At 42.9% G+C, this 13533-nt stretch overlaps 1 protein-coding gene across 2 annotated transcripts in view; it reads left to right on the forward strand.

Moving 5' to 3' along the window:
- Positions 1–5464: 5464 nt before the first annotated feature.
- Positions 5465–13533, forward strand: part of VSTM4 (V-set and transmembrane domain containing 4) — a 31994-nt gene continuing 23925 nt past the window's right edge. Inside the window, exons 1-2 of one of the 2 annotated variants that reach the window (XM_066191268.1) lie at positions 5465–5544; positions 10683–11081. In XM_066191268.1, the coding sequence (XP_066047365.1) occupies positions 5490–5544; positions 10683–11081 (454 nt within the window). In that variant the 5' untranslated portion in view covers positions 5465–5489. The remainder of the gene's footprint in view (positions 5545–10682; positions 11082–13533) is intronic. The other variant, XM_066191269.1, reaches the window with a different exon arrangement.

A 13533-nucleotide genomic window follows, 5' to 3' on the forward strand; every position in this document is an offset into this window, starting at 1 on the left:
ACCAATGCACTGAAAAGCTTTTGAAATCCATTTTAGCATGACCTTTGCTCACCTGCTGCCAGAAATAAGGCCAGCAAAAAGTGACATTGTAACATTTTTGGAGGACAGAACTGGAGCAGCAATGGACTTTTTAATGGTTCCCAAATGACACTGCCACCTACCATTCTACGAAGCTGACACTGCTACATACAGCTATATGAAGCTGGAATTGTGTCTTTGTACACGACAATCACAGTAAGATTCTTCATCTAATGAACACACCTAACAATGCAGGAAGGACACATGACAGAGTCTCTAAACACTCTTGCAAAACACCTACAGGTCTCATTTTTTCTCAGGATTAGTAGTGCCCTGAAAACTGCAATGATCAAATGTAAAACAAAAGCTAAGAAAAACATACATAATCCCCTGTGCTTTTGTGCAGTCCCAAACATAATCATAAAAGTAACAACAAAAGCAAGTTTCATGCACCAAAACAAAATGTACTCTTATTTGAAGAAAGAGAAAATGAAAAATACATTACAGCATCAATAGTAAGCATTTCACTTCTCCATGAAAGTATGGCTGCACAACAACCACAAAACCTCAGACCCTACCCAGAAACATCAGAATCCTTCATTCATAACCCTGAAAGAAAAAAAAGAAAAGGGAATGGAAGAAGGACACTTTACACAGGGGGAAAGGAAATCTGCAGTTAACCACATCACCCTATCTATCTAGGTATTTTCCAATCAGTCGGAAATAAATAGCCACAAGAAAATTATGATCTAAGCCCCAAACACTGTGTAAATATTGCATGATGTTCAGAGACCTAAAAAGCATGATGCTTACAATTTGGTAGCTCTGTTTTTCCTGTTGACAAGGAGCTGGGTTCACAAAACAGTATTTTCCACATGCTGATCCACCAAATAGCCATAGAAAAATACCAGAAGGAGAACCACGTTGTTCAGGAGTTCTGGATTGCTATAGTTCAAAGGCAACTTGGCCATTTATAGGAATAGGAAAGTTTGGGAACAGATCCAAATACTCTCCATGCTTGGCAACATGGAACCAGTCTGGATTTTATCCTCTCTAATCACTGAACATTCATTTGTAATTGGGATTCCTTGGGCCATGGGAGCTACCAGCTGCTGGATTCTGGAAAAGACCTGGCCATAACATAGGTCTCCGATGGTAGGTTCCAGGTAGGCAGAAAACATCTTTGCACGCTGCCTACATGAGGTGTGGAAGAGTGATAAGCTGTAGTTGTCCTGAAAGATGATGCCCAGATGGAAGTTAAGAGCAGAAAGTTCAGAAACAGTTTATTGCTGCAGGTGGGGAGCAAATTCCATACATCACTGAGAACAAGCATAGCTCTCCTTAACAGCATATCAGGTATGAAAGCAGGCAGCCCACCCCAGCCCATCAACACATGGTGAGAGCTGCAGCCTTGAGAAAACCTTTTTTCCATGCTAGAGCCCAGCCAAAGCAGCCCAGTGTGAGTTGCAGTGGATGCCACTGTGTCCCTCTGCCACACTGCAACCCTACTGTAAGGGCAATCTACAACCCTGCTCACAGGAATCCTGCAGCACATTCTGGAGATAGATTTGGGAATGCAAGTAAGACTTTTCAAAGAAAGAAGGCAGATTAAGGACAGCCAGAGAGGGAGGACAGGACAGCAAAAGCCAAGAGGTTGTGGTTACCTCTCCTGACAGATGTGACTTTGCAGAGAGGCAAAGAGGATTTGCGTAGCAGGTCTTGCCCTGAGCAACCAAAGCTGATGATTACAATAACAGTGCCCCAGGGAGAGAGTGGCTCCAGGCTCTGCAAACAGTCAGTCTGCGCTGTGTCAGCTGCACCGGAGTGCTGATTAGGCACTTTTCTCCTCAGAGCAAACCCATTCAGCAGGAAACGAGGCCACACACGTGCAGCCAGAGCAGAGAAAGCCATATCCTGAGGGTCAGATGCTCCACTGGCGTGTGTCAGGACACTTCCAGAGCAGCAAAGGGATGGTGCACTGCCTTACAGAGAGAGCTGTGCACCCAGCCTGGGGGAGAAAAAGGGAATTGCACTGCATGTTCATTTTGGCCTTTGGGATCTTTGGTGCATGGGTAAACTGTGGTGGTATCAGGTAAGAGACACCAAAAATCTTGAAAAAACTTCTTACAAAGGCAGAAACATCTTAGCAGCAACAAGTGGGTGGAAGGGACGTAAGATATTGAGCGTGAAGAAAGGCAAATCATTCGTTTGCCACCTTTCATGCTGGTTGCCCCAGTTCTAATAGCAAAGCCTTCCAACAGAGGGCCAAAGAAAGGTTGCATTTCACCCACCTGCAGTCCAGAGGCGAGAACCAATTTGTAAAAAGTCATCCAAAAAATCAGCATCAAACCTGGGTAGATGGGAGGTGAGAAGTTTATGTTTGTCCACAGCTCATTAGCCTGACTAGTGAGTCAGGTCCATGACTACTGGGTCCATGATTATTGAGATTTCCAGAGGAAACAAAACTCACCTGCCCAGGTTCCTGATGTAAGTTTGTCAGAGGCCTTTGGCCCTCCAAGGGCAGCTAGGCTTCCAGCTTGTGGCTGCTTGCATCTGGGAGAAATCCTTATCCATTCGAGATTCTAGGTGGCAGAAGCCCTATACCAGGCACAGGTTTAGGGTTAGGGTTAGGGTCAGGGTTACGGTTAGGGTTAGTGTTGGAGGGGCTTCAGGCCAGCAAGGTAGGTTTCGAGGGCCTCCGGGCCAGCTGTCTACGTTTCGAGGGGCATGTTCATTTGGCATTCCGGATTTTTGGTGCATGGGTAAACTGTGGGTTATGGTTAGGGGTTAGCTAGGGTTTGAGGGGCTTTGTGCCAGGCGGCTACGTTTCGAGGGGCATGTTCATTTGGCCTTTGGGATTTTTGGTGCACGGTTGAACTGTGGGTTAAGGTTAGGGTTAGTGGCTAGGCTAGGGTTCGAGGGGCTCCGGGCCAGGCGGCTAGTGTTCCAGGTCATCCGGGCCAGGTGGCTAGCGTTTGCTGGGCTCTGTTTGGCACAATGTAGATACAGTGTGCTCGGCGCTGCGTTACTTGATGAGTGCTGCTGGCAGTGTAATTTAGAGAGAGTGAGACATGTACATAGATCTACAGGTCCTGTTCTAGCTGTGCAAATAAAAGCTCTCCTTTAGAAAAAACCTAAACGGGCAGCATCATCTGAGCACATTTATACAACGACAAGTAAAAAAGATTTTCAGCCTAGACAGTTTATAAAAGTACCTTTGGAACTTTAGAATAAATATCCCTTGAAGAATAAGCATCACTTTTTTTTTTTTTTATGTTGTTGAAGAACTTTCAAGACAGAGCAGTAAAAGTGATTCTACACACAAGACAGAACCCACAGCACAGAGGGAACTCTCAAAACTACAGAGATCACATGCACAAAACAGAAAGAGCATGTTTTCAGTAAACTGTCAGACACGAGAGATTTCAGAAGTCCAAATGTGTCTTTGACTTTTTTCTTTCTTTTATCATAGACAAATACCTTATATAAAGCCTTCTCCCCAGTTAAATGATCTAGTTCTGCCCCAAAGCTTTTTAGGGTTCTTGATGCAATTAAAGGAACTGTTGGTGCAAACAGGAATTGTTGACAAACAACAAACATTGATGCTGATTCTCGCAGTGCATCTTTCAGCTCTGTAGGGTCCAAGCACTCATGTGGGATCTTAGGCACTTCTTATTGATGTCTTTACACCAGTATTTTGTACATACCATTAAAAGATTAGTAGGCTAAAAGAATTTATGAGAGACATGGAGTGAGACATGAATGAGCCCAGCATAATTAAATGAGAAGGTTTAAGATGTCCATCCAGCCTATCTTCTCTCAAGCAACAGCAAGGAGTAGATACTTTGGAAGCGTGTGCAAAATCAGCCATCCCTGGTTTCCTCTCTATTAGCAGTCCAAGGATTCCCTGAAATGGAGTTTCCATCAGAACTATCAAACTACATAATTGCTGGTAGAATGTTTTTGGTGAATCTGTCTGTTTGTTTTTGAAATAGTTTATCTTTTTGATAGGATTTCCCTTTGCTGTGTTAAAGGAGTAGATTTGAATCTACAGATTTTAGTTACCTCCCCGCTCAGTAAAAATTTTAAAAACTGCTTCTACTTCCTCAAGTCTGCTGATCGTTCTGTGCATAATCCAGACCTGTCACACTCTTGTGAGAAGTTATTGGACTGTATGGACACAAAAGTCTCACCCTGGAGGAAACAAATGACAAGATTTTAAAGGCAGTTTTCAGTCTCATAAAGATCAGATTTAGCACACATTAAATTTTCTGTGATGCTTAAAAGCAGACATGTATTATCCTGTCTAACTGATTACTAGGAGAGGGGTGGAGTAGCTAAATCTGTACTACTCGCCCTATCCAGGGAAGCAAGAATGCCAATGTGTTTGTATCATCTATGCTTCATGCAACCTGAATATATAACCCACCATACCTGCAGGCAGAAATATTTAATCCATGTCTGGGGAGATTTGAAGGCTTTCAAGTGATAAACACTTCAAAAGGAGCACAGGGGAAAGGCAGGAACAAACTGCAAAGTGCCAACTTCCCTTGTCCATTCTGGCCTAGCAATGTAGTACCCTTTGTGAAGACAAGGATGGTAACCTTGGGGTGATGCACCTTAAGCTACTGTAGCAATTAATTCAGGATGGTTTTAGAGAGGCCAGTAGGTGCTGTCACAGCAGAAGGCAAACACCAGAGCACAGTATGCAATGTCCTGGCACAGGTATCCTAAATGCCTGCGGCATTCATCCCCATGCCTGCGGATGGGCTACTCCTGCCTGCCAGACCTCTTTGCCCTCAGGCTGCCACCATCTGAACCCACGGAATGGGAGATAATGTTAACTAGAACTGCCAGGGAATGGTGGTCCTGTTCCAGTTATGGAATGGGATGAGTGGAATGGGCATGTAGGAGTGCAAAATTGCCAACACATCCAGGAAACCTGAGAGGATGCCTAACACAGCCTTCCCCGTCCCAGCAATCTACCCCACAGCCTCCGGGCTGCCTCACCTGCTCATATAGAGGTTTTCTGTACTCAGGGTGAGAGGGAGTTTCTCATTTCCCATCGACACAGATCCGTGTCCTTTGGGCAAGGGGGGTATGTGTGTGTGTGCAGAGAGGATCGCGGGGGCTAGAGATGGAGCATCCCTGTCTAGCCCTAATGCCACCCTTACAGGTGTGGTGTCGCCGGAAACGACAGGGAAGGAGAGTGAGAAAAAGCGGGGAATTGAAGGGGGGCAGGACGCTGGGAAGCGCAAAGGAGTAGGGAGGGAAGGGAAGAAAGCAGGGGGAAAAAAAAAAAAAAAAAGAAAAGAAAAAAAGAAAAAAAAAAAAAGGAGGAGAAAGGGGAGGAGATGAAAAGCAATGGGAGAAGGGAGGACCGGGCGGGGAGGAGGGAAGAGGCCGGGGAGGAGAGGAGGGAGGCAGCTCGGCACAGGGGGACGGGACGGGACCCGGCGCCCGGCGGGCCAATGCGCCTCCTGGCTACGGCGCTGGCCGCCCTGCTGGCCACGGCCTCGGCCCCAGGTAAGCGGCACGGCGGGGTCCGCGCCCGGCGGGACCAGAGCCCGCCCGAGCCCTCCCCCGGCCCCGGCAGCCCCTGGGTCCCCGCGGCGGGCGGGGTGCGGCAGCGCCGGGACGGGCGGCGGGACGGAGCCGGGGCTCGGAGCCACCCGGGAGCCCCTCCGACAGCCCGGCCCCTGCTCCGCTCCGCCGCCGCTTCCCCCGGCTCCCGGCAGCCGCGCTTCTTCACAGCTATCGGATCCTTTTCAGAAAAGAAAACCCTTCCCATGCAAGTTCATGGAAATGGGTACTTAGCCGACTTCTATGCCAGGCAAAGCCGAAGCAAAGGGAGATTTGGCGTTGCTTTTTTCCACGGGTGCCCTGATCCCGTTGGCATCAGGTGGAAATGGAGCCTGTAGGTCGCTTGTAAAAAGCGTCCTCTCTTTAAGAGCTTTACGCGTCCCTTTAAGACCTTTATGCCTCCAAAAACAAAGGTATATTGGACAGCGTTGTGTGACCTGAAGCTGCAGAACAGACGCAGAGTCTGGGTCGGAACTCCAGGTGCAGTGAGCTTAGAGGGGCGAAGAAGCCTTGTTCATTCAAGGCTAATGAAAGAGTTGAATTTGAGCTCCATTGCAGAAGGGCGGGAGGTGGTGGAGGCAGAGGTTTGGTTCAAGTGCATCTTTAGTCAGTGCAGAAGCTTTCTCTGAGGGGAAGCCTCTGACTTATGGAACTTGCAGACAGATCTGTTCAACTGAAAACAGCTGGGGTTTTTTTGGTGCTCTTGCTAGCCAACTGCTAATTATTTTCATTTAAACAAAGAGCTTTGCTTCTTCCTGGCTCATCTGCTCTTTATAATTGTAAGGAAATCAAACCAAAGCAGGCTTTGACAGTGGCATAGCTTCACTAAACAAACTACAACACAGGTAAAAGCTATCCCATATGCTTCTGGTAATGCAAAACTGAGACCAGAAGGTAACCACCCTGGCTGCATGCCTCTCTGGTCCCCAGCTATCCCAGTCCCCCAGCTATCAGTCCTTGCAGCACTAAACCTGGACTGTGAGCAGTTATGCACAGGAACAACTCCACTCCTATCTCAGCTGAAGTGGGTTCTCCCACAAAACCACAGCCATACTGAAATTGCTCACCACATGTAAGTACCCAGTGGCCACTGTAAGTCCTCTGGCACTTTTTCAGCACAGGCAGAGGGGAAAGGCCCTGGCATAAACAAGTTTCTGGGCGCTAGAAGTACAGTTTGGTACTCCTGACAGTGCTGTTAAAAGTGTTCTGCTGTGTAGACAGACAGCAAAGTCCAAATCTAGCTAATTCTTGGACTTGAAATGGTGTAAACAGACGACTGTTTTCAAAGTGGGATTTTTAAAAACAGAGTCAGAAAGGCAGCAGTCACCTTTCCTGACTCCCTACAGGCTACTGAGACATTCTGGTAGAACATACCAGAGAAGCAAACAGCAAGAATGTTGGGGTGGGAGCAACTAAGCAAGCTCATTGTAAAAAGGAGAGTATTTTAATGGTTAAGCACACTGCAAAGACATCACCAAGTCTCTGACTCTCTCTCCTCCCCCTTTCTATAAATAATTTCCCTTTCCAAGCAGAAACGAGACTGAAACTCGTGTGGTGCTCCACCTGAATGGGTACATCGTTCTGTACTGGGAAGGCAGAAGAAGATAAACAGTGATTCCTCACTTGAGACAGCAATCTGAAGTCTAGAAACTCAGTGCAATGTTGGCACACAAGCCTGCTCTTAAATTGTGAAGTCTCCTGCTCTTGGCAAGGAGCCCATTACAAGGGCAAATCTCATGTTGGGGTTGACCAGTGCCTGCTAAAGACAGGAGGAACATGTCCACTAGTGTCTGAGACTTGAATGAGGGTTTTCCTTTCCACATAGGAGGTAAATGAACTCTTTCCTTCAAAATCCACTGTTTCTCCTCCAGTGGATAAAATCAAATGGATACTGTTTTTTTGCTTTATATAAAACATCACCTGACCCTGTTCAACTTGCGCTGATACCATGATAAAAGCAGCATGAGATTTCCAGAATTCTCCCCATTGCTGTACTTGTGCAGCTGTACCAATGGGAGCCATGGAGGATAAGGAGATAGGTTCCCACTGCTCAGAAACATGAAGGATGCAAAATTTGAAATGTCCCTCTAAAAAAGCCATGTTCCCAGAGGAAAAGTAGAAGCCTTAGGTATAGAATACCAATGTTTGTATGAGTGTAAACAGCTAGAAAGGAATCAGAGTCTCCATGTACAATGCTGCTTTATCTTCTCACAGAGGCTTCCATCTTCACCATATCTGACTTCCTCTGTATTTTCTCTTGGGAACTTCTTGGAATTATGTTCTGCCTAGTTTGGAATTAAGCAGTGAGTTTCTTGCCTTTTATTTTGGGACTCTGTTTCACAATTATTCCTAGCCAGATTTTTCAAAAAAGAAATTCACATGTCAGGAAAATGACATAATTGTTTTTCTTTAAAGTTTTCACGACATATTCATAATTTCAGTAGAAAAAAGGTCTTTGTTTTTCATTTACTCAAACCACAACTTTATAAATGATTTATTAAACATTTATTGCCTAAGTACATTTGAGGACCCCTAAAAATGTTGAAAATCTCAAAGTAATTCCTTATTTACTAAGCAGCACAACCTTGAAAACTTAATCTCGTTTTGATGGCAGAGACAGCCATTTACTGGCTTCCTTTCTGCTGGTAAAGCACCAAGGCCAGTAAGTCCTAAGAGTAATAACTGAAATGACTTTCCATTTGCTGGGCTTCAGCCTTAATTTTAAATTTCAACATCTTGCTCTACTTATATTCTTTCTGCAATCCAAAATAGACTCTTTCTTTGTCATTTACATGAATTGCAGACACAAAAATGATGCGCAAATAATTTTATCAATAACCTCATCCATGCTTAGCTGAAGTTTCTTCAAGATTTTTTTTTAAAGCCAAACTGTTTTTTATACAAATTGTATTCTCTTTCAAGACAAAAAAAATAATGTCTACTTGGAATAAACATGCCCTTCAGTAGATATTTTGACTGAAGTGGCACACAATAATTATCATACTATTAATTTTCAGAATTCTACTCAAACAGTTGCAATACAACTTCTTTAATTTAGTGGATTTACTGTCAGTAAGGTGATCTAATTCACTGCTTCATTTCACTGCTTCACTGGGACCATAAAATCAGTGTCTCTGTCTCCAGAACTCCTTCAGAAATAGAATGGAAATACTTTACTTGCTTATTTTGAAGATAAATATGTTTGTGTTTCAGCAGTTGATGTCAGACAATAGTCTCTGCCAAAATGCTCATCCCCTTCGTTAAAGTGTTCCTTGCTGATGTGCTAGAAAAGCATTCAGGAATGAAAAAATCATTCTCCCAGAGTTGAAATTCTCATTAGTATTTGAGTACAGTACAGTATTCACATAACAGGAAGTTCAGAGTTTAGAGGACATTTCATGCTTTGCAGAGTGCATTGCTGGGAGTGCTTGCTCACCGCTGGAATATGGTTCTCTCTCTAGTGGATGCTCACAGACTGGTAGGTTACACATCACAAGTCATGTAGGGAATACATTGCCACAATGCACCATTGGTCAAAAATAGATCACTCTCTGATATGATTAATCAGGATATTCTTTATGTGCATTAGGAAGGAAATAAAATGAGTGTTGGTTCCCATGCCTCAGAAAAATCAGTTCACTATAAATCAGGTCAGGAAAGGGAAATCTTCCTCTAATGAACAGCTATGGACACTTTTTTCAGCCTTTGTGTATACTGGCTATTATTAGAAGTAAAGCAGAGAGACAAAGAACTGATCTAAACGATGGTTTAGGATAAAAAATGTTAAAGACAAGAATCAGAAATTAATGGAAAAATTGAATAATCATTTGTCCCAATATGATCTCATGTTATTTTTTGTCATGCAAATACTATCAGATTAACTTGAATTTGTAGTCAGAAAAATGAGTCTGATGGATTTAACCCGGGTTTGAGATGACCATTTGATTATGACAAGGAGAATATTACTTAAAACAGAGGACAGGGGAACTGTAGGATATAGAGAATTCAGTGGTTTTCCAGTGATAATCTGGGGAACAGTATGATGTAAGGTCTGCACAAACGATGTCTAAAAGATGCAGACAGAAGCACACACATTGAAATTGTGACCTTAGTAAATCAGCAAGGCAAGGACAGCACATAGGAAAAACTGAGGATGGGGTAACAAAAGTAGAGGATAAGTTAGTACAGCAAAGTCACGTACTTGGGGATTAGTAAGAATTTCTTTGATGCACTGGTAGCTGAACTGCAAATGACAAAGAAGGGAAAACACCCAAGCATGCTATTTACTTATATCCTGGCATATAATCACATATGAAAGTATCATGAAAAAGGACAAGTTAATTCTGGGATATACCAGGCAATGTATATCCCAGTCAAATCTAAGAAGTATTCCACAGGACAGTGGAGAACTTCTTTCCAGACACTGCCTGTAACTGCAGTCAATTACATTTAAAAAAAACCCCAATACAATCAAACTCAAAATTTAAACTGTAGCCAATGCAGAGAAGGGCTGTTAGGGTGAATAGGGAAGATACTACTTTACTAGCGGAGACTAACAGAGCTTGTCTTCTTTAGCTCAACAAAACAAAGGCTGAGGCCAGATAATTGCTTTGTATATTGAGTCAGGAAGTAAGCTCTGGAGAAGAAAACGCTATTTTAAGCTTAAAGCTGGCACAGGAACAAATGAGCATAAACTGGCTATTGAAACCATTTTGGCTGGAAGTCCTAAGAAGGATGCAAGCTGTTGCAAGAGCAACAGTCATGAAACAGGTTTCCAAAACTGTCAGACTGATAAAAGATTACTTGAAGTTGGTCGTGTGACAGTAGTAAGGTCTCCATGTCAGCTCTAAGTTATTGATTAGTGACAGAAAAAATGCTAGAGCAGACTCACTGAAGGAGGGCCTCATGCCATCCTTAACATTCACAGAGAGGCAGACGATGTCAGCTTCTACAAGGTCTACAACTGCTGCACACTACACGGGTACCATCAGTTTACCTGCTGTGAGGTTGCATGCTGGGACAGATTATGGTGCTCTTGTGCCAGTATGGAGGGTCCTCACCATCTTTTCTTTCCTGTGCAGATGTTTGTGAGGCTTTAAATGTGACGGTCTCTCCTGGACCAACAGTGCAATACTCTGAGGGGGATAATGCTACCCTTTACTGCCACATTTCTCAAAAGAGAAAGACAGACAATTTGCTGGCTGTGCGGTGGGTCTTCGCTGCATCACCTACCCAGGAGCATCTGATGATCAAAATGACAAAGTTTGGGTCTGTTCAGTATTATGGAAATTATACTCATCGTTTTCACAAGCAAAGACTTCATCTTCTTAAAGAGAAACATGGAACTATGTACAAATTTCTTATTTTAAGCCTCCAGCAAACAGATCAAGGACATTATATATGCAAAGTACAGGAAATTGGCAAGCACAGAAATAAGTGGACAGCATGGTCAAATGGTACAGCAGCTACTGAAATAAGAGGTGAGAGACTACTGATTCCAAGTATGTAATTTCTTCTTGTCCTTTGATCCCTTCTTTTTTCTTGTAAGATCATCTATAAAACATTTGAACTTAGATTATTTTTGAGTATAATCTGTGGATAGGAGAAGAAAACCTAATACTGACTTTACGTTTTGCGTCTCTCTTGGTGTTTCCCTTGCTCTCAGTTCTAGTCTAGGAGTAGTTGGTAAGTAGCACTTTTACTATCACTTCAGTACTATTGTTTGTACCACTTGCAGCTAGAAAACAGAGCTAGAAAAGCAATGGCCAGCCTGCTGGTATTGAACTTTGGATAAAATGACCAGCAACTAGTGGCAGACGTGAACCAAGCTGAGAACATGCCATCTCTTTGGGATGGATTGGCTCAAATCTTATTCCACCACACCCACACTTTCAGAGATGGATGAAGTTGGATTTTGAGAACAGACTCCTTTGGAGAGGTAGTTTTGCTTAGCAGCTGTGCCATCAGTGCTACCTGGCAAACTACCCCTCTGCTTGTTCTTTTTAAACAGAAAAGTTGATTTTGCACCGGGGCAACTCTAATGATAATGCTGGAAAGCAGTGTAGAGTGTTTTCTCATTGATGTAAGTTCCTAAATGCCTGCAGTGAAACATACGGATTTTTCTGGAGTTCTTGGAGAGGGAATGGTGTGTTCCAACTAAGTGGCAACAGTGGAAAAAGCAATATAAAGTATTGTCATGCCACCTCCTCACAAAGAGACACTCCACATTTTTCATAGCTTCTCAGGCTATTGCTAATTATAACACTGAAACCTCTCATTACTTTTCATAGCTAAACTATGGAGTAGAGATCAGTGAAGTTATTGAAAAGAAGGAAATCCATAATTTTTCAGTCCAGTCCTTAAATAATATTTCCCCCCAGATTTCTAGCATGAATATATAATCAGAATAGGGATTTGAGACCTTATGACTTCATCATTTTCACACTGTGCTCAGCTGTATTGCTGCTCTCCACTTGAAATGACCCAAAGCAGAGCAGGAAACCTGAGACAAGGCTGGCCAGCCTGTAAAGAGGTGTAGACACCCTGTGGGGATCTGAGGCAAACACCACTACCACCCTGGCCCCTTAAAAGCATATTTATTCCAACTCTAAATCCAGATTAAATATAACAAAAGATATCTGAAATACTGCATGTCTTTAAATGTCATAGCAACTGTTTTACCACTTAAAGCCTCTTGACTGGAAAGAAAGGACCACCTTTGCTAGCATTTGGCTAATGCACCCGGGGTTGTAATGGTACTTGCTGCACTTGAGAGGGAAGGTAACTCTTTTCCAAGTACTGATATTTTCCAGTTTTCCCAATAGTAACACTTGGGCTTTCCAAGGAAGTTTTATTCCAAACACATTTTGTATTTTATATTATGATCAGTTACACTTTTATTGCAAAGGGATTTATTTATATTGCAGTTAGACCCAGGATGCAACAAAAGAAGCAATACAAATTGCCTGAAGAATTCGGATACTTAAGTTGCACTGCTTGTGCTTTATCAAATAAGGTAGCAGTGTTCCACCACATCACAGTTGCTATGTTGCCTAACATTTTATTCCTGTAGAGTGTCTGCAGTTACGCCCAAATTTAAACTAGTATCATTATGCTAAAGCATCAGGCAAATATTTCTTAAAACTTTGCACATCAAGCAGAGGCAGAAGTAAAACAGTCTTTTTTTTTTCTTTTTTTTTTTTTTTTCTTTTTTTTTTTTTTTGAATTTACTGGAAGAGGAGATTACTGTGCAATACACAGATTTCCAGGGAGAAAAGAAAAAGTATAGTTGTGCTTCTTTAAAATGCAACTTGCTCTTGAAGCAAGTTGACAGCTGGATCTGTAGTATCTACTGTTATTATATTCAGATTTTGTTATTTGCTAGCAAGTTTGCTTATGTAAATTTGCATAGGCCATTAAGAAGTTGCAAATACATTTTGTTGCAATGCATAAATTTGTACAAATACACATACTGGACTTAGAGAAAAACAATTGAGTTACAGGCTACAGTTCCTTACTGTGTAATGACAGTTAAATTTTAGCTGCATATATGGCTTTTACTTTAGGGGCAAAATACATTTCTTTGGAAAGGAAGCCTTGTTGTGGAGATGGAGCCCTTACAGTTTTTTGTTTGTGCACTCATGTGGACTACAGCAACTCTGTAGTGTTTTCAGAAGGTCCACCTGAAATTTGAACTGTTGCAGTTTGCCTCTTTCAGTGTTGTGAATACAAGTCATCAGATAGCATTTATAAGAAGGCTCTGTTAAATATTTTTGGTAAAACCAAGAAAAATCCATGTGCCAGTGTTGCCAAGAAGTGTCTCCTAACCCAGCCACATAATGTTTTCTGTCTAAGATAAGGTCAATCTTTTCCCCTTCCCTCGTATTCTCATTAAAGGCATCTCCTCCTTTCCTGGGCTTGTGTCATCAATGT

The sequence above is a fragment of the Chamaea fasciata genome, unplaced genomic scaffold, assembly GCF_029207755.1.
Source record: "Chamaea fasciata isolate MVZ Bird 193981 ecotype frontalis unplaced genomic scaffold, bChaFas1.0.hap1 SCAF_9, whole genome shotgun sequence".
Taxonomy (NCBI): domain Eukaryota; kingdom Metazoa; phylum Chordata; class Aves; order Passeriformes; family Sylviidae; genus Chamaea; species Chamaea fasciata.